At 55.4% G+C, this 27729-nt stretch overlaps 1 protein-coding gene across 15 annotated transcripts in view; it reads right to left on the bottom strand.

The window, feature by feature from the left end:
* Positions 1-27729, bottom strand: part of DGKK (diacylglycerol kinase kappa) — a 152887-nt gene that overhangs the window by 25460 nt on the left and 99698 nt on the right. For all 15 annotated transcript variants that reach the window (XM_043522399.1, XM_043522401.1, XM_037908862.2 and 12 more), the window contains 10 exons: positions 27161-27263; positions 16842-17004; positions 15612-15720; positions 14955-15094; positions 14276-14357; positions 12795-12886; positions 11841-11940; positions 11235-11481; positions 2781-2882; positions 1219-1318 (listed from right to left, as the gene is read on the bottom strand). In XM_043522399.1, coding sequence (XP_043378334.1) covers positions 1219-1318; positions 2781-2882; positions 11235-11481; positions 11841-11940; positions 12795-12886; positions 14276-14357; positions 14955-15094; positions 15612-15720; positions 16842-17004; positions 27161-27263 — 1238 coding nt within the window. The remainder of the gene's footprint in view (positions 1-1218; positions 1319-2780; positions 2883-11234; positions 11482-11840; positions 11941-12794; positions 12887-14275; positions 14358-14954; positions 15095-15611; positions 15721-16841; positions 17005-27160; positions 27264-27729) is intronic.

The raw sequence follows: 27729 nt of genomic DNA on the forward strand, positions 1-27729 counted from the left end.
AGGCAAACCTTCAGCTAGCCACGCCACAATCTATTACCATCTCCACAAAAGATACTGTCTGCTCGCCTGGCATTGCTTAATGATACCAACCAGATGTGTTTTAGCCAGACAGATTGTTGGCTGACGACTCACAGACAATTTACTGATCTTAAACAGCCAGGGGCTGATTCTGGTCTCATTTATGCCAATTTTCCATGGATGTAATTCCATAAGCGTCAGTGGAGGGGCTCCAGATTTACACCAGTGCCAGAGGAGAATCAGACCCTGGCTTTTTAATTCAGTCATTGATTTAACAAGGATAGGTGAAGGAGCAGATTCCAGATAATATCTTGTGAGGTTAAAGCGAGGAGAGTTAGGCAGGCTGTGTTGAGGACTCTGCTTTCACCAATCTGTATTGCGGGGACAGCACTCAGACATTGCAGTAATAGTCAGACAGACAGACAGATAGAGACAGACACGTCTAAATGTTTTGGTTTTAATTAAATCCAGAATTGCTAAAATTGATCAATTCCAGCAAACAGATAAGCAATTTTTACCCCCACAGGGGAGCTAACTGCATAACTCTGAGATGCCTTTGCAGATCCCAGCTTGAAGGTATTATACACCTACAGCTCCAGCAACGGTCACAGCGCCTGAAGCCCAGATGATGCACTCCACCAAGCTGGCTGGTTGCTGCATTCTGCACTAGTTGGCTTGCACAGGTAGAGCACATGGCTGTCACCCAGCCCTGGTGATGACAAAGTCGTGGGTCATGGTGAGGAGGAGGGTGGCCAAGTGTCAATTGGTACTAGGGGAGACACACCTGGACCCTCAAGGAACAGGATGCTCTCAAACCAGAGGCTGTGAGCAGCCCCCTTCACCTTCCTTTTGGCAGTGTGGAGAGAACCCCCCCCACGCGCGAGAATGGAAAGTTCCACTGCAACACAAACCCCTCTTGTCAGCCAATCAGAATGAAGAGAGCCCTATATGAGACTCTCCAGGAAAGAGGAGGAAAACTGGCTGGTGAAAGGCTGATAATGACTGAGACTGAGGTTAAGGTCAAGTGTTGATAAAGGAGAAGCCATGTGTCCTTTGCAGCTTTTGGCAAGTCATTTCCTTACCTGGGCCTCAGTTCTCCTGTGTCAAATGGGAATAAGAGCCCTACCCTATGTCCCGGGGGGCAGCATCGGAGGCCTAGACATGCACTAGGGATTAACGTTGCCCAGAGCACGTACTCACATGGTGTTGGGATCCTCGGTGAAATGGATGGTGCTGAAGCTGTCAGGTCTATCCAGGAGGATGGACGACGTAGTGGAGGTCACCGTACCACGCCGGGAACCTGGACAAAGGGGAGATGCTCTTTAGGAGCCAGCAGCGCCCCTGCCCTTAACAAGCATATACCCTGCATCCTACCCCTACCCTGCCTTCCTGAGCCCCCAACACCGCACTAAGAGGTCCCTTAACTGCTGAGTGCAGAGGGGACCCCAATGGGGCACTCTGCTAAGCACTTTGCATGCTGCCACTTTAAATGGGACTTGCCCCTAGGGGTGAGTGCTAGGTGTGGCCCTACACACCCGGATTATGGGCAGGTCAGATGACATGATTTGTAAATCCCTTGCAAAGGGCCTGGACATTTTGTCTCCTGATTATCTGCACTCAATTCTCCCTTCTCACCCTGCTTTGATAATGGAGGGTGCAATACACACTGCGCTCCTTCCCTACCACCAGCGGGGGTCAGGGCATGGGGGGTTTGTTAGCCACTTAAATTGGCTTTGGATCAGGCCCTCAGTCAACAGAAGACCTTCCATTGACCTCAATCAGCTTTGGATCAGGCTCCTACTGCTCTCCTGCCAGCAGGGGGAGCCCCAGGTATTATTGATTTCCAACACACACACTGATGGCTCAAGGTGGGGCCCCGCATCCCTGCCCCATTCCAGAGAGTTGGCCTCCTCTGCTATGGTCCCTGCAGAACACGACCATGGATGCCAGGTTTGTATAATTTTTGGTGGCGCCCGGAACAGGTCCAAGTCCTGCCCCCCCCCACAGGAGCAGGGCCATGTCTCTGGGAGGAGCTAGATGAACAGGGTTAAGGGGGCCAAGGCTGGGGCCACACCTGGGGATGGGTGCAGGGCAGGCAGCTGGGACCCTGGGCCCACATTCCTGAATATTGGTGGAGCACGGGCACCATGGGCCCATATAACTTGCCGCCTATGGACATGGCCTGCCAGTCTGTCAGAGCCTCCACAGCCCCCTGCACACAGCTGGTCAATTTCCCTTGGAACGCCCGGGCCAGGATCCCTCTGCAGCCTCCGGCCAGTGCCCACACTACCAAGGCCTGACTGTCCAAACATCACCAGCTCTGAGACACCCAATGGTGGGCATGGGCGTAGCTTGGGCAGACAACGTGTGCAATCCTACGGCACACTCACGTCGCACATGGCCCTAGCATTCTGATGGCTGGAAATCTCCAGGCTTATTCTGGTTTGGCCTGTCTGCTGTGCTCTGAGACTGGTGTTTAGATTGCTCCAGGCACTGTGCAGGTAGCAAAGGTGAGCCCAAGACCGATTCCCCCGGCCAGTTACACAACAGCAACCAGGAGTCCTTCTCACAGTCACAGATGCACTGTAGTACGTAGCTGGGGGGCCTCCACTTTGGAAAACGGGGCCCCTTTAATCTGTGTATTTGCCACCCCCAGTCCTGCCTTGGGTCCAGCTTCTCTGATCACTTTAAATAACGAGTGACGTGGAAGAGTCCATGATCCTGAACGGGGAGTGGGCTGCATGAACCAGCCGGAGCCTTACCAAGGATTTCGGTCTCTTTGCTGAACTCTTCCAAGCTGTCCTTCTTGCCGGAAGCCGTGATGCTCCGATAAGCTTGAGTCTGCTTGTTCTGCTCATCCACAGCTACACGGGAACAGGCAAGGCATGCAATGTAAAGCCAACTGTAGGGGTATGGCTACACAGCAGTGTCAGCCCAGGGTTCATAGGACTCGAGTCAGCCGATCCATGTCAGGGAACCCTGGGCTGGAGCATCTACACTGCATTTTAACCCTAGGTTAAGGATTTGCTGACCCATGCTCAAATCTAGGGCTCTGGCACCCAAGTGCGCATACCCAAGTCAAAGTAACCATATCCCAGAGTTCCTAGTGCCTCCCACCCTGTTGAAACTCTAGCCCTAGGAACATGGTGCACTGTGGGAAAACTCTACTGCCCTGCCTATTTCCCAATTGTGACATGATACTGATGGGACTCAGAAACACATAATGACTCCCGGGAGCACACAGCCGTGTGAGAAGGCTTTATTCTGAACTGCCCCTAACCTGAGAACTGGGTTCCCCACTAGGCTGAGTCACATGGGCAGGAAAATGCCCAGGACAGGCACCTGTTCTAAAGGTAACTAGGGCACCCAGCTCCAGGGCTGCCAGACTGCACCATGGGCTGGTCAATTACAGGGTTTTTCTTGGGCTGGTTTTTATTTATTGTTGTCTGTTTGTTTTGAATGGAGGTGTCCGAGGAAGAACACACCCCCCCAGCCTGGCTGCTGCCGGCTGCCGATTGGTCAAGGGCATCCCCTGGGCTTGGGGTGCAGGGTGCTCCAGCATCCTTGGGATCCCTTAGCCCTGCCCCCGCCGCACACGGACGGCAGGGATAAGGGATCCCTGGGAGGCTGTGGGGAAGTTTTGGAGCTGGCTCACACTCTCCCACCTGACAGTGCATGCAGTCCGGGCGTACCTGCAAACACAGCCCTGGGGGGGCGGGGAGGCCTCGGGGGAAGGGACAGAGAGCAGAGCAGGACTAAGCGGCTGCCCTGCAGGGAGGGGGAGCAGCAGAGCTCCCGGCTCAGCAGGGCTGGGGCAGGGATGACCCTCAATACCCTAGCACCCAGGAGCTGCCTCCCACCAGTCAGCTTTGCTCCCTGCTCCGAGCAAGCTCCTCACAGCAGTGAGGAGGAGCCGGAACAGGCAAGGGGAGTGGGCTTGGCCAGGCAGTAGTGGTGCTTCCAGCATCTGCGCTGGCTGCCTGCAGCGCTGCTCCTCTGCTGCCAGGAACTCTGGGGTAGATCCGGAGGTCTTCCAGGACCCGAGTCAAGCCGTGTGCACAGGAAAGCAATAGGGCTCGGACACTAGGTCCCAGCTTAACACGGGCTTGGACCCTCCAGCCCTGCAGTCCATGCCCTAGCTTAGCACCTAGGTTAGCATGGACGCAAGGGGGGTTAGACTTGAGCCCAGGCTTACATTGCTGTCTAGACATACTCTAGGGATGCCCAGCCAGCACCTGGATGCACCCGATACCTCCCCAGCTCACTGCTGATGGGTCTGACCCTTGTAGGTGTTTCTACTCCCAAAGGCCCAGGCGGTCCGGCGTATGCTCTAGCATGATGAGAAGTTCACTGGGCAGACAGAACCATCCAGGAGATGGGGACGCCTGCTCTTTGGGCTCCTTCCTGTACCCCAGGTGCCAGGACCTGTGACCCACCAGCCAGGAGCAATGCCCCTGGCATCCAGGGATGCTGCTCCTGGATTAGCCACCATGGTGCGCTCCCTGACTTTTATTAGAGTCACCTCTGAGTGATTCACTCTGGTGACTCAGTGTCCCAACTTCACTGAGGGGGAAACTGAGGCACAGAAGGGTCCAGACCAAAATGATCAGCAGGGGCCTATGCTGTGAGGTGCCTCTGTTTTGGGCATCCTGCCTGGCCACATCTGGCTTGATTTTTAGAAGTGCTGAGCATTAAAAAAAACAACGGTTACCTATCTTTCGTAACTGTTGTTCTTCGAGATGTGTTGCTCGTGTCCATTCCATAATAGGTGTGTGTGTGCCCACATGCGCAGTCATCAAAGATTTTTGCCTTAGCAATACCCGTAGGGCTGGCTTTGGCACCCCCTGGAGTACTGCACTCATGCGTCTGTATATCAGGCGCTGCCAACCTTAACACCCTCTCAGTTCCTTCTGGCCGACAACTCCGACAGAGGGGCAGGAGGGCGGGGAATGGAATGGACACGACCTGCATCTCGAAGAACAACCGTTACAAATGGTAGATAACCATTTTTTCTTCTTCGAGTGCTTGCTCATGTCTATTCCAGTCTAGGTGACTCAAAAGCAGAATCAACGGAGCTGGACTTTGAGCTCACGGTCTTGCAGCTTGTAGCACAGCTCTCCCAAACCTAGCATCATCTCGAGCCTGCTGGGTCAGCACGTAGTGTGATGCAAACGTGTGGACGAATGACCAGGTGGTGGCCCAACAGATCTCTTGGATTAGCACTTGTGCCAGGAAGGCTGCTGATGACGCCTGCACCCTACTCGAATGAGCCATTACGATCACCAGTAGGGGCACCTTTGCCAATTCGTAGCAGTAGTAGATGCAGGCTGTGATCGAAGATGAGATTCTCTGGACAGACACTGGGTGACCTTTCATTCTGGCAGCGACAGCAACAAACAACCGCATTGATTTATGGAACGGCCTTGTTCTATCAATGTAGAAGGCCAGCGCCCGTCTGACATCCAGGGTATGCAGCCTGCGCTTGTCATCCATCATATGAGGCTTTGAACAAAGGACTGGTAAGTAAATATCTTGACCAGTGTGGAACTGGGAGGCAGCCTTGGGCAGAAAGGCTGGGTGCAGATGCAGCTGGACTTCATCCTTACAGAAGACTTTATATGGCAGCTCCAACATGAGCGCCCTGAACTTGGACGCCCTGCAGGCCGAAGTTATAGTGACCAAGAAGACAGACCTTCCAGGAGAGAAGAAGAAGACAGCACGAAGCCAGAGGTTTGAAGGGGTGACCCATGAGCCTCGACAACACAAGATTCAGGTCCTAAGGGGGAACTGGGTCCCAGACATGCAGGTAAAGGCACTCCAGACATTTCAAGAACCGTGCCATCATGGGATGGGCGAAGACCGACCAGCCTTGAAATGGAGGAATGCCAAAACGGTCGCCAGGTGGATGGAAGATAGCGGACAGGCCTGGGAGCTTACAGTAAAGTAAATAGCCCAGGATGTCCTGCAGCGGGTATTGCAGCAGGAATGTGCCGGTCCGAGGACCAACACGTGAACTGCTTCCACTTTGCCACATAGGTAGTCCTGGTGGAGGGTTTCCTGCTTCTCAGCAGGACCTGTTGGACACTAGCAGAGCACTCCTGCTCATCCATACTCAGCCAAGCAACAGCCAAGCTGCCAAGTGCAGCAATGACAGGTTCAGGTGCAGCAAGTTGCCGTGGTTCTGGGACAGCAGATCCGTCCGAAGAGGTAGCTGCAACAGGGTGGCTGCCGAAAGACTCAGCAGCATGCTGAACTAGTGCTGACAAGGCCACGCTGGGGCTATGAGGATAACAGACGCTCTGTCTTGCTTCACCTTTAGCAGGATCTTGTGGATCAATGGTACTGGCAGGAAGGCGTATATCAGTGCTCGCAACCACAGGATCAGGAAGGTGTCTGACAGTGAGCCCTTGTCCTTACCCTGCAGAGAACAGAACACGTGGCACTTCCTGTTGTGTCTGGACACAAAACAGGTCCACCTGGGCAGTCCCCCCCATGTGGAAGATGAGGCTGACCACCTCTGGATGGAGCGACCATTTGTGGCAAGACAAAGTCCTGCTGAGCCAATCCGCCAAAACGTTCTTGGCTCTAAGCAGGTGGGCAGCCACCAAATAAATGTTGCACTGCCCACAGAAGTCCCAGAGGCTGAGCGCCTCCTGACAAAGGGCCAAAGACCTGGCGTCCCCCTGCCTGTTGATGTAAGACATCGTGGCTGTATTGTCCACCAGGACCTGTACCACCCTGCCCTTCAGGTGGGGTAAAAACACCTGGCAGGCTAGGCAAACAGCTCTGAGCTCTCTGATGTTGATATGAAGGGCTAGATCATTTTGTAGCCAGCAGCCCTGGGTGTTGAGCTCACACAGGTGGTGTCCCCAGCCCAGATCCGATGCGTCCAAGACCAAGGTGAGCATTGGAGACGGGGTCACGAAGGGAACCCCCTTGCAGCACCGACTCGGGATTCAGCCACCAATTCAGGGACGAGAGGACATGACTCAGCACTGTGACCACTCGGTCCAAGGTGTGTCTGCTGGATATATAAACCAAGGCCAGCCACCTTTGCAAAGGCTGCTAATGAAGTCAAGCATGGCTGACCACGTATATGCATGCGGCCACGTGGCCTATCAATCGCAGGCACGTGAGGGCCGTGGTGAGCAGATGGCTCTTTATGTGGGCGATCAAGTCCAACATGGCCTGAAAACACGCTTCCAGAAGGAAGACCCTGGCCAATGTGGAGTTGAGAATCACTCCAATAAACATTATGTGTTGAACCAGTGTTAATGTGGACTTCTCTGTGTTTATTAACAGGCCCAGATCGTTGCAGATGGACTGCACCAGATCGAGGCTCCGTTGCACCTGCTCTGAAGACCTGCCCTTGATGAGCCAGTCATTGAGCTATGGGAAGATCTGGACCCTTTGATGTCTCAGGTAAGCCGGTACCAGTGCCACGCATTTCCTGAACACCCTGGAGGCCAAAGGGTAGCGCTGTGAACTGGAAGTGATGCCTGGCCATTATGAAACGCAGGAAACACCTGTGTCCCGGGAATATGGAGACATGAAAGTAAGCGTCCTTTAAGTCAAAAGCAGCGTATCAGTCCCCTGGATCCAGGGAAGGGATGATGGAGGCCAGGGAGACCATGTGGAACTTCAACTTCTTGAGAGACTTGTTGTGGCCACGCAGATCCAGGATAGGTCTGAGGCCCCCTTTGGCCTTCGGGGTTAGGAAATAACATGAATAGAATCCTCTTCCTTCCATGTCCTGAGGAACCTCCTCTATAGCCCCCAAGCCCAGGAGCTTCTCGACCTTCTAAACGAGGAGTTGCTCGTGAGAAAGGTCCCTGAAGAGGGACGGGAAAGTGGCGGGGGAGGGGCGGCCAAGAATTGCAGAGTATAGCCCCAAGGCACTATGTCCTGGACCCAGCAGACTGATGTAACCTGCGACCAGGCCGAGCGGTAGGGGAAAAGGCAGTCAAGGAAAGGCGGGTAGGGTCCAGTTGGCTGATTGGGGCGTCACTCTCATCCCTTAAAATGATTGCTTCTGTCCCCCTGGGTGTTTGGCGGCCCAGGCTGGTCTGGTGAACAGGAGGAAGAAAGGAGACAATGACTAAAACCAGTGTCCCTTCTCCTTGTAGGTCCCTGACAAGGCTGCCAGGGCCTTGGCGGCAGCGATGGCTGAAAGGGCTTCCTGGCTGATTGAGGCATGTGCATGCCCAACGAGCGAAGGGTAGTCCTGGTGTCCTTCAACCCATGCAGCCTGGCATCCATTTAATCTGAGAACAGACAAACTCCATCAAAAGGGAGATCCTGGATTGAGGCCTTCATCTCCTGGGAGAGGCCTGCAGTCTAGAGCCAGGAACTACACTGCACAACCACTGCCGATGCGACCACCCTTGCTGCTGAATCTGCCGTGTCCCAGGCCTTCTGCAGGGAACATCTGGCTGCTGCTGTGCCCTTCTCCACCAGCATGCCCAACTCCTGGGCCAGACCCTGAGGGAGGGATTCCTGGAACTTTTTAAGACTATCCTGGAGATTAAATTGTACCGGGACTAGCAGGGCCTGATTGTTTGCCATCCGGAATTGCAGGCTGGGGGCGGAATACATTTTTCTCCCGAATAAATCAAGTTTTTTGTCCTCTTTGTCTTTGGGAGTGGAAGAGGTGGGGATCTGTCTGTCCTGCTCGTTGGCCACAGACACAACCAGCAAGCCCTGGGGTGGGTGGGTATAAAGGTATTTGAAACGTTTGGCCAACACGAAGTACTTTTTCTCTGCCCATTTCGAGGTGGCAGGGATGGAGGAGGGGGTCTGCCACAGGGTCTTGGAGATCTTGAGGACTCTGTCATGTACGGGCAGGGCAACGCGGGTGAGCGTAGAGGCCAAGAGGACATTGAAGAGGGTGTCCCCTCATATCCCACCATCTCCTGCACCTCAAGCCCCAAGTTCTCGGCCACGCGCCAGAGTTAGGGCTTGATGCTCCCTGAAGTCATCTGGTGAGCTAGCTCTAAAAGGTCCGGTGACCCCCTTGTCCAGGGACAACGAGGAAGACTGGACCACTGATGGAGATGCGGGGGTCTTGACCACAGTCGAAGGAGGCGGCTTAGGGGTGGGCACAGGTTCCTCCGCCCCGACCTCAGAACAGGCTTCCAGTACCGGGCCCGGTGGGGCTGCCGACCAATGCTTCAACATGGCCACCAAAGAAGGGGGCATTGTCATAACCGGTATGCCACACACACTCCAATATGGCCACTATGTTGGCCACTGGCCGTGCTGCCACTGCGATGCCGCAGACAAGGAAGCGGATTCCGGTGCCCAATCACGCCGATGGGACCTGGGCAATGGGCTGAACTGGCCTTCTGTACCAGAGGAACCACCTTCCAGCTATCAGCGAGGAGCCATCGATGTCTGCGTTTGTTTACTGGTCATGACTTCCAGTGACCGGTGACCTGGTGTAACTGACCGGTGACTGTACTGGGGAGAGTGGTACTGGTGCCAAGGAGACCGGTGCCAAGACGGGGAACATTCCCATCGTGCCGGCGATCAGGACCGACGCCTGGAGGATGGCCGGCGAGAGAGTGAGCAGTGCCGGGAATAGTAGGGGAAGTGTCTGGACCCCGTGCCAGTGAGTAGCGCTGAGGGAATCTGGATGCCAGCCTGGGTGACCGACAATGCGACTTGGATCTGCACCTGGATTCTCGACGCGGCAGAGAAGATTGACGTCTTCTGTCTGGCAACCGACGGTGTTCCCCTATCCCCTGAGGGATCTTAACGGTGGGCTTGCCCTCTTGGGGAACCTTAGCCAGGTCCTGCAGCACCAGGGTCATCATCAGAGCAGGTGGAGACCTGTGCTCTCTCTGCACCTGGGGAGCCTGGGATGATGACGGTGCAGGCAGAGGTATGGGTCCCGTATCACTCCCAGGAGTTGGTGGCGGACCTTTAAGGGGGCTGGGAGCCTCAACCGGGGAGGCACGATCGCATGGCTCCAGAGTAGCCTGGTGGGCAGGCCCGGGTCCCTTGGTAGGGGACCCCTGGGCCTTCTTGTTTGGTGCCGGGGAACGCTTGTTGGCCTTCTTCTTCGGCACTGGCGATGGCAAACAGTGCCAGGAGGAGCCAGGTGCCAGCGATGCGCTGCGCACAGAGGCTGAGGCGCTCAGTGCGACCTGCCTGGATGGCTCGGAAGACAGACAGAGGGCAGACTCCATCTGGAGAGTACTGAGGCAGATATCCTGTTGTTTCTGGGTGTGGGGCCAAAAGTTTTTGCAGATCCAGCATCGCTTCTTAACGTGTGACTCCCCCAAGCACTTAAGGAAGCTGCTATGGGGGTCACTCACAGGCATAGACCTGCTGCAGTCTGAGCAGGGCTTAAACCTGGGAGACCGGGGCATGCCCCGCCTGGGGCAAAGTCCCCACTGGGACCCTAACTATTAACTAACTAACTACTTAACACTATTATATGCAAACTATATACAAAGGTACTAAGGTCCAAAGTTTGAAAGGAGAAACCACTAGCTCTTGCTAAGCAGGAAAGGCGCTTGACTGACCACCACAGGCAGTAAGAAGGAACTGACAGGGTGTACGATTGGCAGTGCCTTATATACCGCGGCATGAGCGCAGCACTTAAGGGGGCGACACAGCCAGCCCTATGGGTTCCGCTAAGGCAAAGATCTCCAACAACCGCGCACGTGGGCGCGCACACCTAGAATGGAATTGACATGAGCTAGCACTCGAAGAACTCCCTTTGGGTGAACCTAGCATCATGGTGAGCCAGGTCCTGGGTCTCTCCAGCTAGGCTCCTCAGAACGAAAGGACTTAGAATCAGTGACAAACGGGGGCTTTGCCTTGCCTTTCCCAGGTCACCAGCAGGATCAGGACTGGCACATGGCTCCCAGCCCCTGGATCTACGCACTGTGCCATGCTGCTAGTCAATGTACCTGTTAGGGGTCAGCAAGTGCCTGGAGGGGGACTCTGTACCCTGCCTGGACACTGGGTCCTTGGCCCCTGGCATTCCCAATGCCCTGGAGGCCAGCGAGGAGCTGATAAAGTACTGAGCCTTGCAGCAAGTAGTGTCTGCATGACTGGAGGACTGATCCTCCCAGCAGAGCCCTCCGCATAAGGGGGCCAGCCATGGAATGTGAAATGGATGGGCAAGGCCAGGGACCTTGCAGAGGCCTTGAGTCTGGCTGACCCCCGACACTGCAGTCCCTTCCTGCCTCGCCCGGGCTCCTTACCTTTCTCTGCCTGCTCAATGATCTGCCGGAGGGCCTTCTTGAGGCTGTTGGCTCTCAGCATTAGCTGCTCCTTGGATTTGAAGATCCTGGGCACAGGGCTTGGGTTGAAGCTGCCCCCCCTGCTGCTCTCCTTGGCCCCAGGGCCGGGTGGGGCAGTCTGCGAGCTCCCCTCAGGGACAACGATTGCCTGTGATTCATCGTTCAGCTCCCGCACCAGGGAGTCCAGCTTCTCATTCAGCATCGCACACTGCAAGAGAGAAGTTAGTCATCCCAGGGGAGTGGACTGCGGTAAGGCCAGGGTGTTTGCTGGCACTCAGCCACAGGCAGTCCCAGGGGAGGGCGCTGGGGGGGGTCACAGCTAGCATGGCACAGCACATGGCTGCTGCTCCATGGCATGGCTCATGGGAACATCCTCTCAGTGGCAGGGCATTCTGAGGCGGTCCCAGGCAACGGATTAATCCATGCTGTGAACCCCATGGAGAATCCAAAGGCTTAAATCCAGCGATTGCCAAGACTGCAGCTGCCCGCAATTCTGACTGTCTGCCACAGGGGGGCGCTAGTGTCCCAACGAGCATCTCCGCCAGGCAATGCCCCGCCAGAACTTACCTTCCGAGCCATGGTGTCAGCCTCCTGCTTGTTCTCGATGGCCCTCTCATAGGCCTTGCCAACCTCGGCCACAAAGTTGTTCACCGTTCCGCACAGGAACCTGCCAGAGAGAGCAGCATCCGGGGGCAGAGTCCGGGTGAGACAGGAACCCCTGCACTGGGGCTCCTTCCCATACCCCTCCCCACACAGTTGGGCACAGTGCCCCTGGAATGCTGCTCCTCCATTAGCCAGCAAAGGGCGCTCTCCAGCCCCACGAGGGAGGCCCCCACCTCTGGGCCCAGTTGTGCCGCCCTGCAGCAAGCACAGCAGCGTTTGGTGCTGGTGAGAGCCCAGCACCCTGACATCACCCACGGCCAGGCAGCCAATCATACTCTGGCCGGGCCCCTGAGATGTACCTCTTGCTGATGCAAACTGCAGCTGTCCAGGATTGCGTGGCTCAGACCCATGGGATGGGCTGTGATGCCCTTCACCATTTGGGCCCAGCACAGAGCCAAAGGCACTAGCGGCTGAAGGCTGCTTGGAGCCCTGTGTGCAATGATTTGGGGGCCTCAATACAAGCTCCCTGGCCCGGATCCTCAGAGGTACTCGGCGCCTCACTCGCATTGATTTCAAGACCTATGAAGATCTGGGACCCACCAGCCACATCACAAAACCACCCCCTCATTGGCACAGTTCTGCCCCGTTGGCACTGCCAGCAGAAGCCGAGGGGCAGGATGAGCCACAGACCCCCAGCTCCCTCGTAGCCCTCGGAGTAAGCCCACCAGATCGGGCTCCAGCAGGCCAGCAGGGTAGGGGAAGCTTGGCCTGCTACTGTCCGTGCTCACTGGCCTGGGGATGGGCAGAGGGCACCTGAGGAGGTGCATGCCTGATCCCCTGCCACCCTTGGCCTGCCCACAGCATGCAGGTGGGGGCGGCTCTGATTGGGGTGACCTTCATCAGCCAAAGCCCCCTTACTTTGCAGAGGAAATCACAACCGAGTGCTTGTCGGATTCCAGGATCTTGGCCAGGTGGAAGGCCACGGAGTCGGCGTAGTGAGAGATCTGGGCCTGCGGGACATGGAGGGAACAAGGGCACTCTCTGAGCAACAGCAGCAGCACTCCCGGTGCCCTCCCTGGATCCTCCTGGGCCAGCCACACTAGAAAACTGCAGGGCTGAGCAAGCCCCTGCAGCTGTAGGGGAGCAGGGCTCAGTGCCTAAAGCACCAGACTGGGAGTTAGGCTGTACTCCTGACTCACTGTGTGACCCTGAGCAAGTCACAGCCCCACTCTGTGCCTCAGTTTCCCCATCCTGCTCCACTCTGATTCTCTGAATGCCTGGGGACACCTGGAACCTGCCAATCCATCATTTCCTCTTCTGTTGGCATTCAGAACTGCACCAAAGACCAGCTCCCCTGCAACGGGGCTAAGTGGGGTGCGGATAGCCCAGATTTCCAACTACCCCTTTTAGGGGTGCAGCTGCATGCGCGGTGGGATTGTGAAGCTTCATTGCTTCAAGACTGTGAAATGCTTGGAGCTCCTCAGGTGGGACAGGCTGCGGGAGGGGAGAGGATTGGGGTGCGTGCTATTACGTGGCAGTCGAGTGCATGCTCTAGTGTGCGATTACAAACCCTGCGTTCGTTCACACACACCCTTGGGGCAGTGGCAGCACTGAGTGCCAGAGCCTGCTGCAAACAAACAGCAGGGAAGTGCTTGGAAATCAGACCCTACGCTCACACTGCATGCATGGCGCTGCAAAGGCTCCGGTACCAGACTGTCTGAAGAGCTGACAGGCTACCGAGACCAGATGGAGGGAAGGGAAATTGAGGCGCAGAGGGGGGAAGGTCACCCAGCAGCCAGAGACAGAAACTAAACTCAGGTCTGCTGACTCCCAGTGCAGTGCAGTGATCTATCCACTAGGACACACAGTTTTTCTTGCCACCCCCCCCCCCCCTTGCATAGACTGTGCCACAGAGGCAGCCTGGCCACGCATCAGCCATCGCAGACCTCTGTAAGCCCCACCAGGCCCTTTTAGCTTCCATCCCAGGCAGACCATCCCCATGCAACCGGAGCATACACCCCGCCCAGCAATTTGCTTTCCTGGTTTGTTTCAGTTAAATTGTTTCCCCTTTACCAAGGGCAGGTCTTACGCTGGTCTGGGCAGGAAAAGATTGGAACTGTGGCTTCAGGCTGAGAACTGCTTCACTCATTTCACCCAGGACAGAAATCCTGGTCTCCCTGAAGCTTTCAGTACTGCAGCCTCTCCCCTTCAGTTACCTCAGGCCCTAGGTGCTGCCATGTGCAAGCTGCTTTCCCCCTCCATCCCCATGCTCAGGTAGCAGACATGCATAGGCAGGGGTCTGAACTCAGGAGTTGATGTTCCATGCCCCCAACTCATCTGGGCTATGCTGCCACTCCAGCCCCACCCCCCACGCTGGACAGGCAACAGAGCAGCTGTACCTGGATACAGGAATCCCCATTCTCCTCCTCTTTGATGGCAGGGGGCGACTGCTTGGGCGCCTCGTAGGTCAGGACGCTCCACCTGGAGGGAAGGCAAAGACAAGATGCTTGTTGCCGGGGCTCAACCTTTGCCAAGCCATGGCCTGGCAGCCAGCCCTGCCCGGAAACCTAGGGCGGCCTCTTTGAGATGAAGGCAGGCACTGGGCCATGGTGGGGCAGGGATCTGCAGGGAGATGGCCCCCCCCCCCCCATAGGACGCAGAGTGGGGCTTCAGAAAGCCAGGGCAACAGGAGATGGCAACTGCAAGTCAGGGGCATGGGAGGTGGCTCTCGTCTCAGTCCTGGCCAGGCCCTGGTGTCCGAAAGGAGTGGGGAAGGTCAGCCATTGGGACTGGCAGCCCAGATAGACCTGTGTCCAGTCTCCGAGAGCGGCCAGGCACAGAAGAAGACGCCCTGCAGTAGGTGGCTACGGGACAACCTGCTGCCTGGGAGATGTGGCTGAAAATGCAGGCGCACGATGGCAGACTCAGGCTGACGCCTGACCTTAGAGCCCTTCCCAGGGAGTGCCCACCCAGACTGAGCTTGTTCTCTTACCCATTCGGGATACCGAGAGTGAAGCCCCCTTCCTGGCCCAGGGCAGGAGTGAGGTCGGCCCAGCCCACAGCCTTGCCCCTGCTCACCTGTCCAGCATCTTGGTGCTGGCCCGCTCCAGCTTCTCCAGGACCTGCAGCAGCTGGGTATCATCATCACAGAGACTGCCCCAACCCAGCACCCGCGCCAGGTCATTGCCCGTCCCCAGCGGCAGGACACCAAGCTGGCACTGCCATGGTAAGGAAAGAATTGTGAGCACAGGTCAGCCCCCAATCTGAGAGCCCAGCCAAAAGCTATGGGCATGGGGTGCCGTGTCCAATGGACCCATCCTTTGCAGGATCCCCTCCACACCCTGGGGATCTCTCTGATGGGCGTGGGCAGGATCTCAGCTCACACTCTGATTAGTACCAGTGACACTCAGAAGGGGGGGGGTCACTGGGGGTGTCCTGGCAATGGGCACAGCTGGCACTTTGGGACGTTGCTGGAATGCGCTGCAGGCCCCTACCCAAACAAACCCAGAGCACACCTGGCACCTGCACATGTCTGGCCCTGGTGACACACATCTAGCCCATGCCAGCCCCACCAGCGCTGCCATTGTGCGATAGTTCTGGAAATGCAGCTCCTGGCTGCCAGGGCTTAGCACACGCTCCCAAGCCAGCTTTTCACTACTGCCAAGACCCAAGGGGGCGGGGGCAGCCCTCAGAGACACTGAGACGGGGGGAGGCAGCAGACAGACTCCTCCTCACTTGCTTGTGCAATCCCAGTGCATCGATTTCGGAGAGAACCCAGCCCACGCTGCCATCTCCCCCACAGACCAGGATCCGGAAGGTGGAGAACTTCTGGAAGAGCCGCAGGCTGGCAAGGGACACACAAAGAGGAACAGGAGTCAGGGCTAAACGGGGTCCCAGATACATGCCTCAGCTCAGCTCCCTCCAAGGAAGGCCCTGGCCTTTTCCCTCCCCCGAGGGACAGCAGAGCTCACTCAAGCAGGGGTAACAGTCAGTGGTACGTCTAGACCCATGGCTGGCCCAGGTCAGTTGACTCGGGCTTGCAGGGCTAGGCCTGTGAGGATAAAAAATTGCAGGATAGGTGCTTGGGCTCAGGCTGGAGCTGGGCTGAGAGCCCGCGGTGGGAGGATCTCAGAGTCCGGACATCTGCAGTGTTCTTTGGAGCCCAGCCAGCCCAACACACTGGCACAGGCTCTGGGACTCGTGATCTGGGTTTATCACCCAATCCAAACAGCCCAGCCTCATCTAGTTCAGAGCATTAAGGGCTGGAGACCCAGTTCAGCCCCTTACAGAGCAGGTGGGAGCTGCTGAGCTTTCAGTTTGGCCCATCTTTATGAGGCCCTCCCAGCTACGGGGTCATATGGGGTGCTCCTGGCTGGGTGGATGGAGTCATGTGTCTCTAGGACCTGAGCAGCTTCCTCGTTTTCCCTGGCCCCCAGGTAGATCAAAGAACAAAGGGAGGGAAGGGACGCACTGTCTCATGGGGTGTGAGGCCTGGCACTGCTGGTGTGAGCGCATGAAGGGGGCCAGGCTGCAGGGGCACTGCAGGAGCAAGCGTAGGGAGTGGGCGGGGCTTCAGGGGGCACTGTGGGCATGAGCATAGGGGAAATTGGCTGGGTGGCCGGGGTCGCTGTGGGTATGAGTGTAGGAAATTGGCCGGGTGGCAGGGGATGTCGTCAGGCAGCAGGGGTCGCTGTGGGCGTGAGTGCAGAAAATTGGCTGGGTGGCAGGGGATACCATCGGGCAGCAGGGAGCACTGTGGAGTGGGCTGGGCGGCATGGGGTTCTATGGGTGTGAGTGCACGGAGGGGGCCGGGCAGCAGGGGGCGCCGTGGGTGTGAGCACAGGGAGAGGGCTGGGCAGCAGGAGGCGCCATGGGCGGGAGCACAGGGAGGGAGCCGGGCAGCAGGGGGCACTGTGGGCGTGAGCGCAGGGAGAGGGCTGGGCGGCAGAGGGCGCTGTCGCTTACCCGAGGTGAGGGCCCCCGTTCATCAGGTCAAAGACTTGCGCCGGGTTGAGGAACTGCTTGAACTTGCGCAGGAACTTCACACCCTGGTTGTCGCCGCTCTTGGAGTTGACGAAGGCCAGCAGCGGGCTGGAGCAGGACGAGGGGCAGGTGGCCTTCCAGAAGCCTGAGGAAAAGCCGAGTGCCCCAGTGAGCAGTGCAATAGCCTGGGGTTGACCAAGTCCCTGCTCTGCGACCAACTGCCTATGTAACCCTGGGTAAGTCACTTAGCCTCACGGCCTCCGTCCCACCTGTGCAATGGGGACAACAGTGCTGCCCTGCCCCAGAGGGTGTGAGTATAGAGACTGTGAGGGGTTTAGAGCCTGTGGCAATGGGGGCCAGGGAAATACTACAAAGAGCTGCTTTGCAATAGGCCGGGGGGAAGGGGGTGTAGAGGAGTGCCTTCACTTGGCCTTTCAGGGCAACAGCTTGGGGAGATTTTGGCTGAAGTACCTGGCAGATTCCCAGTCTCAGTCCCGTGTGACACGCAGGAATGTACATAACAAATGCTACTAATAACTCCATCTTTCGGCTCCGGGAGGGTCAAAACCAAAGTCTCTGGCCCCAAACTCGATAGAGTAATGCAGCTCCCATGTGCAACACGGCCCCACCCACTCTTCACAGCTGGAATCATTGTGGGCAGGGTCTGCGTGTGTGCAGCGGATCCCATTCAGAGCCACTGGCTGCTGCCCCAGTGTACTAACGACGGATGGGAAGGGAGATTGGCACCATAGCAGCAGTGCCCGGGATGGAGCTGGAGATGAACCATACGGGTAAACCTATGTTAACCCCTTGACATATGTGACATCCGGATACTATGGGGGGAAGTGCCACAGAAACAGGGACACACAGAACACTGCTGTTAAATTCTTTCCTAGTGCATTCTGGGGCTGATCTTGTTGCCGCTGACTCTAATGGAAATAGGATCAGCACCCCTTCTTAATGGACACTTATTCCACGCTTGGATGTACGCCATGTTCTTCTCCAGATACACTGCCCGCCTTATTAAGGTCTGGCCCTGGCAATGCATGCGTGCTTGGCCCTTAGGTCTGATTCAGGAAGCATCCCTATTCAGGAAGGGCATTGTGATAAATGAAGGGGGGTAGGGGGGTAAACCCCTTTTATGGACATCCAGCCTGCCAGCCAGCCAGTGGAAGTATTAATTTTTAAAATCCTTGAGGGCCCCCAACTTCTGCACTCAAAGTGCCAGAGTGGGAATTCAGCCTTGACAGGCTTTAAAACACATGCTCATTGTTAAGCACAAGCTTAAAACCCATTGCAGTCAACTTTAAGTAGATACAGTTAACTTTAAGCATGTGTATAAGTGCTGTCCTGAATCGGGGCCATGCTGCAGAAGGCACAAGTACAGGCAGTCTGACCAAGGGTGGGATCTGGGGATGGAGTGTGGAAATCAGGAAAGGCTGCTGGGTGTGTGGCTGGAAAACAGCCCTTGTTTTCTGCAGGCAGGAGCAAATCCCTGGTGGGGTTTTTGCTGCGAGGCCGTCAGGGCTCAGCAGAGGATGCATAGCGTTAGCTGAGCAAAGCACTGACTGTTAAGTAAACACCAGATGAACAATCTGGGAGCCCACAAAGGATTTACAATCAGTGCAACGCTTTTAAAGAAATTAAATTGGAAATGAAATCTGCTAATGGGTCAGGGCTGGCACCGCTACAGAGAGGGATCGATAGCTGGCCCGGAGCCCGCAGCCGCCTCCACTGCACTTGGCCATGGAATTGCTTTCTTTTGCTGCTCTTCTCATGAGAGGCCCAGTTCTGTATTCTGTGCAGGGCGTGCTGGAGTGCCGCACAGTGCCCAGTGTGATGCACGCTGCTGGGAAGGGCTGTCAGCTTCGCTCTCTGCTCTGCCCAGCACTGTTTCCAGAAAGGCAGGGGGCTTCCTTTGCCAGCTCTGGAGCACATCTTTGTGACTATGCAGATTCACATCCAGTAAGTGTGCATGTCTTCTGGGAGAGATAGATATGGGTGTGACACCAATGACCTGACAACACGAGCTAGCGGGAGGGATTCAGCTGTGAAGGTTTTCCCTTCACTCTACCAATGCACATCAATCCCAACCCACAGTCCCACAGCCTACTCCAGCCCTGGGCTCCCCATACAACTCTGCTGCTGCTGCTGCAACCTACGCCCTCGTACTATTACAGTCCTGGGCCCGCATAGCTCCGGGTTCTACATCACCAGGAGATAAGAATACCTCAATAACTAGCTGTGGTGACTTTCCAAGAAGCATTGTTTCCACCAGTTATGATGACTGGATCTAAGGCACCATGAGATGGCATAGTCCACACCATGCGGTCACTTGGTAATTTGGGCACAACCAAACAATATTCATTTCAATACATCCAAATGTAAAGTCACCCATCTAGGAACAAAGAATATGCCATACTTACAGGATGGGGGTTCTATTCTGGGAAATGGCTACTTTGAAAAATACTTGGAGGTCATACTGGATAACCAGCTGGACATGAGTGCCAAGTGTCATGCTGTAGCCAAAAGGGCTGTATGATCTTTTACTCCTGAGGGCATTCTGTGCCAAAAAATTAAAAATTCTGCACACAATATTTTAAAATTCTGCAAAATTCTGCAAATTTTATTTGTCAAATAAATGTGGAGGCTCCAGCATGGCATTGGAGAGCACAGGCCACTGGCTGTACAGAGGTGGGAGATCACTGTGAAGCTCCCCCCGACCCCGGAACACGGACTCAGCGGTGAGGCTGCACCCAACCCTGACACAGCACAAGGACTGGGCCTGCCCCAGAAACACCCCAGGGTCCTGCCCCTCCATATGTGCACAGGTGTGGGAGGCAGGCTCAGCAAGGTAGGATCCATGGGTGGAGGAGCTTAGTGTGGGAGGATCCAGGTGTGGGTTGAGAGGGTTCTGTGGGGCGGGGATCTGGGTTCGAGGTGGGATCCGGGTGCGAGGGGGGATCTGGGTGCACAGGTAATGGGACTCTGCAGGAGGATCCAGGTGAAGTGGTTGGGACTCAGCAGCGGGGAGGTCTGTATGTGGGGAGGATAGAAATCGGCAGAGGGGTGGGGTGGGATGGGGATCCAGGTGCAGCTGGTTGGGGCTTGGTAGGGTGGGGATCCAAGTGCTGGTTACTCATTGGGATGGTCCAGGTGAAGGGAGAGTGGGGTTTGTCAGGGGGTGTTCCGGGTGAGGGGTGAGGCTCAGTGTGGGGGTCTGGATGCACAGAGGTTGGATGGATGGGAGACCAGCTGCATGTACAGTGACCCCTCCCCCTGCAGCTGAGGAGCAATGGGTGCAGGAAGCGAGGCAGGAGGGGACGGGAGTTTGCAGAGCTTCTTACAGCCAGGCTGAGAAATCTGGGTGGGTGTCTGACACGGCTCCGGATGCCGTGCAGGGGAAGAGGAAGTCCCGTCCTCCCCAGCCGAGCCGGGACTATAGCTGAGCCCAGCGCAGGGTAGGAGCCACCAGCCGGGTCTTCCCCAGTCCTGCCCTCTGCCCCACAGTGATTTACCTCTCTGCCAGCTGCCCTGGGCACCCGAAACATACTGCTGGGAAAGGTCATATGAGGATCATAAAGTCATTTTTCTGCAGGGAAGCAAAGAAATCTGTGGGCGACATACATTCTGCACATGCGCAGTGGCACAGAATTCCCCCAGGAGTAATCTTTCGATGTATAAACAGGGGGATTGTGAGTAGGAGAAGAGAAGTGATTTTACCTCTGTATTAGGCACCACTGCTGGAATATTGTGTCCTGTTCTGGTGTCCGCAATCCAAGAAGGATGGTGATAAATTGGACTGAGTTCAGAGAAGAGCCACGAGAATGGCTAAAGGATTGGAAAATATGCTCAATATATTTAACAAAGAGAAGGCTAAGAGCGGACTTACTCATGGTTTATAAGTATTTACATGGAGAACAAAAAATAGATAACAGATTCTTCAGTCTAGCAGACGAAAGTATAACAAGATCCAATGGCTGGAAGTTCAAGCTAGACAAATTCAGAATGGAACTAGGCATACATTTTTAACAGTCAGGGAGATTAACCATTGGAACAAATTGCCAAGGGTCATGGTGGATTCTCCATCACTGGCCATTTCTAAATCAAGATTGGAAGTTTTTCTAAAAGATGTGCTTTTGTTCAAACAGGAACAGAAAGTTCTCTGGCCTCTGCTATCCAGGAGATCTGACTTGATGGTCATAGTGCTCCCTTCTGGCCTTGGAATATATGAAAGAATGCTAGGGTTGCCAGGTGCCCAGTTTTCAACCAGAAAGTCTGGTCAAAAAGGGGACCTGACAGTGTCCAGTCAGGTGAACTGACTGTACACAGAAAGTCCGGTTACTGTGGGTGGGGGAGGAGCTGGGTCATCACCCGAGCCAGCCCCTATTAAGCTGGGGCCACCTCCTACCTGCGTCGGGCAGCTGCAGCTCCCAGCCCCAGCTCCATAAAAGAGTCCCTCCTGACCCAGGCAGCGGGGAAGTGGGGGAGAGAGGGGAAAAGCAGCAAGCGACAGGGAGGGAAGGGGGGAAGAGGAGCGAATGCAGGGCAGGGCCTTGAGGGGAAGAGGAAGGGCAGGGGTGGTGCCTCAGGGAGAAGAGGTGGGGCAAGAGAGGTTCCAGAACTCCTGTTAAGAGTGTTCGGCTTTGAAATATTACCAAGTTGGCAACCCTAAATAATGCATGAAAATGAGTGACAGCTCAAAACAGACAAGCACACGTCCCTCACCAATAACTGGTGGAGGCCCTCAGAGAGCCAGAGATGCAGGCAAGTATTCCCATGAGATTTCACCCAAGTACCTTTGTATAATAGCTGCATTCAAGAAAGCGTCTGCAGCTTGCCCAGAATGCGCTCCTGAGAAATCAAGTCTCTGTAGCTCTCCAGTCACATTTCTGAGCTTGTCAACTCTACCCACCTTGTCCCTCCTGCCTTCCCCAGGCACTGCTAAGCATCTGCTACATCCAGAGAACAAATTAATCGGATGTGAGAATCAAACCACCAGGAGATGCTGAGTCAGTGTGTAGGTTGCAAGCGGAAGAGCCAGCTTATCTGAACCATCCAGAAAATTGTAGGGTGTGGGGAAGCAGGAAGAGAAATCTCGCTGTGATATTTGAAATCTAATTGGATCCACCATAGTTCTGGTAAGGGGTTGGAGAGACAGTCCTGACCTCACAGAGACCTCCATAAACTGGGAGCTAGGTGGCACAGTGCCAAGCACAGCTGGGGATGAGGAAGAAGAAAGAAGGTTTAGTCTTTGTGGAATGCCAGTTTGGTGCCCTGTTTGGTGAGAGGGCTCAGTTCAGAGGGGCAGTCCCAGGCAGACACCCAGAGGGCACAGGACAAATGAAACCACCTACAAGGCCCTGAAAGGAGACACAGGCACCTGCAGTTGGGGCGAGTAAGGGCTGAGGCGGAGGGAGAAACCTGCAGTCCCCAGAGGGGAAGGAAAGGCGTGTGGAGGTGATAGAGGGGAAGAATGAATCCATGGGCCATCCCCAGTTTCGGCAAGAAGAGCCATGAAGGAAGAATCCAGGAGAGCCCCTGGGGAAGGCAGGGAGCAATGAGTGCGACGAGGTGGCAATGTGTGTTTGATGCTCTAGGAAAGAGGAGAAAGGAGACCCCGGGCCTTGTAATCCAAACATCACAGCTGTGACTTGGCCCATGAGACCCAGGCAGTGAAACTGAGTGAGCCGGTATCACTGTCCAAGCTGTGCGTGAGTTAAACCCAACCCCGACAGAGGTGATGAAAAAGACTTCAGCTCCAGCAGTCTCAGGCAGGCAAGAGACAGGTATTTGCACAATGCTTTTCCCCTCCCCCGACGGGGGATGTTAAGGAGAGCCCTGCCACCATTTCTCAAGGACAGGAGACAGCATGGGGGAGAAGGTGAGAGAGAGACTGGAGAGAGGTAGATTATTAGTAGCACAGCCATGTTTTTTTAAATGTCTGATTGTTACTCTGACAGTGTCCCAGTGAGTAATGAGAGAGGCAGATGAGCCACCGGATGACAGTAGCAGCAAAATCATTAAAAACCAAGCAAGCAAATATCTGGAGGAGGAGAACATATTTAGCTCAGCTCGAACCAGATGGAAGCCTCCTGAGAGTATTAGAGAATTTGGCTACAAACTCTGCAAGCAGTTATCACTCCCATCCCGTTGCTCCTGGAAAACTGGCAAGAGAGCAGAGCTAGGAAACCAGAAAGCCTTGGTTCCAGGGATGGATAAGCAGACATGTTTGCCGGGACAGAGTTGGGGAAATCGATGCTGTACAGAAAAGGCAGAAGAGTTTTCTAAATCAGAGCCCAGCCCCTCATATCAAACTAATCTAATGTCATTCTCGGACAAGATAATTGCTGTGCAGAAATAGATAAGGCAAATACAGCGTAGATTCTATGCCCAGGATTTGGGAAAGGCATTTAATCCCATGCCCCTCGATGAAGCAAGGCGGGTTAGGATGACACTGAGATGCTACAGAACAGATGGCAGTGGGGCCAGGGGCCAGTTCTGACTGGAAGCTGTGTCCATGGGACGCCCTCAGGGTTCGTTATCAGCTCCAATCCTGTCCAAAGATTTCCTAGCAACCTGGACGAAGGGGTGGAAACTACATTGATCAGATCGTCAGATGAGAGAGAACTAGAGTTGGGGATTGGTCCTGCTTTGAGCAGGGGGTTGGACTAGATGACCTCCTGAGGTCCCCTCCAACCCTGATATTCTACGATTCTAGAGGGAACGTGGTGAATATTTCAGAAGTCACTGTCTGCACAGACTCAACCTGCCTGGGTGAGTGATAGGAATAAAAATGAGCACAAGTCCAGGATGCTACACAGAGAAGAAAAGCCACAAACACAGGGGCGGAGGGAGCAATCAGGGCCAGCCTGAGAGAAAGAAAAAGACCTCGGCTAGTGGCTGATAAACAATCACTGGGCAGTGTCCAATGCAGGGATATCATTCCAAACACAAGTGCATTCTTAGGATGCTTAAAAGGGGAAATGAGATGAAACACAGGAGTGATGCAGAGCCCAGTTCTCCTTCCACACCAGTGTAAATCAGGAGTAACTCCATGACAGCAACATTTACATAGCACTGGCTGGATCCCGGGGTTGGAGTCAGCGCTGTTAGGTGCTTCTCAGCTAGCCCCAGTAGCGTGTGCAGAGCCGGAACATTCACTCGGAGAGAGTTCTGTCTGCAGCGAGGGACCCGAGTCTGAAACAATGCACTGCTGTCCGCCTGAGTCTGCAGACAGACTGAATCACCAGAGAAGCCGCAGCAGCCATAAATCAGCATCGCCCTATTGACTTCAGTGCACAGCAGGAGATGTGGCTCAGCGTTGTGCCAAGAGCAGAGCAGCGGGTTTACTGATCCAGAAGCCCAGTGACGGGAATTCCATTGAAACTCTTACATCGCTGATCAATCGAGCACAAACACCCAGTTACTCTGGGATAGTGGCGCCATGTGAGCAGTGCCCTGTCATGTCCCACCCCTCGGCTGACCCCAATAGACAATGGCTGAAGCAAAGCCTATAGCTGGGGGGCGGGGGAGGATTGTGCATGGGGGTTGTCCTCTACAGGCGGCTACCAGGGAATTGGAGCAGGCCTGGAGAAAAGCAGCTGGGACGGTAAAAGGATCAAGGGTTGGAGGGAACAGAGGACAAAGTCAATGCTCACAGCCAAGTGAAGGCTCTGGAGGGCAGATTCTTGGAAGTGAGTGCATGAAGGGATGCTACAGAGGGGAGCGGGAGTGGCTTGTCTCAGCTACAAGGAGACTGGGCAACTTGGATTTAAACAGCCGCTGAACCTTCTGGGCTGATTTGGGGATGGCAGCAAGGCCCAGACAGGGATAATGTCTCCTCAGTCCAAGACCTAGGGAGTGTCATCAAAATGATGCCAGTGACTTAGGTGCCTGAGTCCCAGAAGTGCTGGAGGCCCCTAAATCCCATTGGCGTTCGATGAGGCTGAGCCTCGACGGCTCCCTTCTGAAAACAGCCCTTGGCTCCTTTTGAAAACTTTGCCCCAGATGGTCAGCTCTCAGACCGAGGGGCTGTCAGCAGGCCCTAGCGCAGGGTTTTCCACCTCTCCCAGCCTGGCACCCCAGTTACAGCAGAAACCCCTTGGTAGGGCAACCTTCCCACCCAGCCACCTAGAAACTGCTGCTCTAACCTCCCTCCCACCTCATCCCAGGATCCTCTCCATGCTCACTAACGTTGCTGCAAGAGCCTTCTCCTCTGCAGCCACTGCCTGGAACGCTCTCCCCCATTCTCCTCTCCATCTCAATTCAAACCCAGTGCTAGCCTCTCTTCCCCACTACCACCATGGCCCCTTTCCTTTCCCACTGCTGCTCTGGGCCTGCATTGTGTGCCGGGCACAACACTCAGTCAAAGTTATTTCTGTTCATGCGAGGGACTAATCTTGGATTCCAACTTAGACAACACATGGATCTGTGAAATTTGTAACACTGGGTTGCTCTCAAATTGGGTTTGTCAGCCATACACAGATTCATCAAGCAACTGACTAGATCTCTTACAGGTACATCTGGATCCAGCAGATCGACAGTTGCCCATCTTTACCCGTCTACGGTGCCTTCCATCCGAGGATCTCAAAGCACTAGTAATACTGTGCCCCTGTTATTACACTCACAAAGCGTTCTCTCGCCCTGACAGGGGCTTTCAAATCATGAGTCTTAGTCACAACACCACTGCACCCACCATGCTCTGCCATGCTGTATGCACAACGAGGGAACTCCCTCCCAAAGCTGCAGCACAAAGATTAGAGGGTGCTTCTCCCAGAGCAGCCAGAAGAGGAGAGGATCTGGTGCCTAGATCCTGCAGAGGACAGATCCCACGCAGTAGCCATGAACCCAGGAAGGCAGCCTGGAGTTTCCCACCTTGCCTTGCCTCTGTGACCACAAGGGGAGACCCTCCCAGTAGCTACTTGGAGCAGCTGGTCCCCTGGTAGGGCAGAGGAGGAAATCAGGACTCCATCTGCCAGATAAAAAGGGACATAGATGTCACGCTGCCCAAGGACCAGAGCAGGGCTGTAACCAGGGCAGGGTGAGCAGGGCAGCCGCCCAGGGTGCAGAGCTGTGGGAGCAGAAAAATGGGGCAGTGTGGGGGGCATGCAGGATCACGTGCTCCCCTGATTTCTCCCTTCCATTTAGTACAGAGATTTTCAAACTGTGGGGCACTGCCATGAGATGCTCCCCGAGGCACTCGCTCACTGCTGGAGCTGGGCTCCATGGGCAGGGGCCAGCTCCATGGGGTAACGTCAGCTGGCGCCAGGCTCCTTCAGGGGAGAGCCAAGAGCATGTCAGGGGTACAGCCTGCAGCTGTGCCACCCGCTCTACCTGGGGAGCACCTGGCCGTGTAGAGGTGGCCTGGCTTGGGGAGCAGGGCAGGGAGTGCTGCCGGGCAGCCAGCCAGCGCCCTGGTTCCCATAGTGTGGAGAGCCAGGGTCCCAAGGGGCTCCCACCAACTTCCGATCCACTGGCTCCTGGCAGGAGGTGCCCCCAGTTTGAAAAACTCTGTGCTAAATGAAAGGCAGAAATCTGGATGGGACATGATCCCACAGGCCCTGCCCCAGCATCGCCTCTGGGGGGCCAATATGCTTGCTCACCCTGGGCGCTAAAATACCTAGTTACACCTCTGGACTGGACTCTGGCAGGCTGTGCTATAGATAACACAGCAGGGGATGCAGGTAAGGGATGGGGCCGGGGAGGATGGAGAGGCGGTTCCCAGTATGAACCACGCAGCGAGCTGCCTGCATTGATCTTTTCCACTTCTTAGCCATTCAAAGGCATTTTCCCTGCTCAGGAAGTGATCGTGGCTCCACCTGCAGGGAAGCAGGAGCTGCAAGTGCCTGGCTAAGTGGATTGAGAGGTCAGCCACAGTACAACTCCCCATGGGGCCTCCAGGGCTCCTACACGGCAGCCAATACATCCTGGAGAGTGCCAGCTCCTTCCCTGTGTCTCCTGAAGCAGCAGGGCAGCATGGGGTGGATTTCTGCCAGCAATGTCAGAGCTTCAACAAGCTGCAACAGGGCCTAGAATGTAGTCCTCTGGATCAGCTGTATTGGACCCCCCGGAAAGACGAACAAGCTCAGTGGGCCTGATCTATGGGTCTCTCCACCAATGCCCCCATGGCTGGGCTAGCGCAGGAGAGCGGGAATCCCCGAGAGCCACAAGGTCTCAGAGACTCAGTTACAGCCATTCAGGACATTCTAATCCAGCTCAAAGGAAGTGCGTTCCTTTGTCCCCCTGCCAGCTCTCCCCAGACTGACTAGCAGCCAGCAGTCCTTGGCTCCGGTACTCACCGTCTGAGTCGATGCTGTTCAGGGCAGTTGGCGGGATTATGGAGACCTTGTACTGCCCCAGGGGGCACTTCTTCCCAAAGAGCTCTTTGCAGGCGCTGTGAACCTAGGGCGGACAAAGCAGCAGGAGACAGCATGAGCTTACTGGCCGAAAGGGCAGGAGCTTAGTCTAGAGGTGAGAGAAGGAGGCTGGGAACCAGAAGACATAGGTCTCTTCCCAGCTCTGCTCCTGCCCTGTTGTGTGATCTTGGGCAAATGACAACCCTTCTCTGTTCCCCCACTGGTAGCAGTGGGGACAATAATGTTCATCTACTGCACAGAAAGGTGTGAGGCTCCATCAGTTAGTGTCTGTGGAAAGCATGAGAAAATGGGCTGGAGTCAGCCTCTAGAGCCCAACACCCCCATTCCTGGGGGGTTGGAATCGGGATCCAGGTGCAGCTCGTGTGGCTGGAGATCTTTCCATGTCCATTACTGTTCTGGGTGGAAGCAGTGGCTTTCCAGCTCCATTGCCTGTTTCCCTGAGCAACGTGGGCAGGTTTTTTTGCAGTGGATAACGCCCTTCGGCAGCCACG

The sequence above is a fragment of the Chelonia mydas genome, chromosome 9 (genome assembly GCF_015237465.2).
Source record: "Chelonia mydas isolate rCheMyd1 chromosome 9, rCheMyd1.pri.v2, whole genome shotgun sequence".
NCBI classification, from domain to species: Eukaryota; Metazoa; Chordata; order Testudines; family Cheloniidae; genus Chelonia; species Chelonia mydas.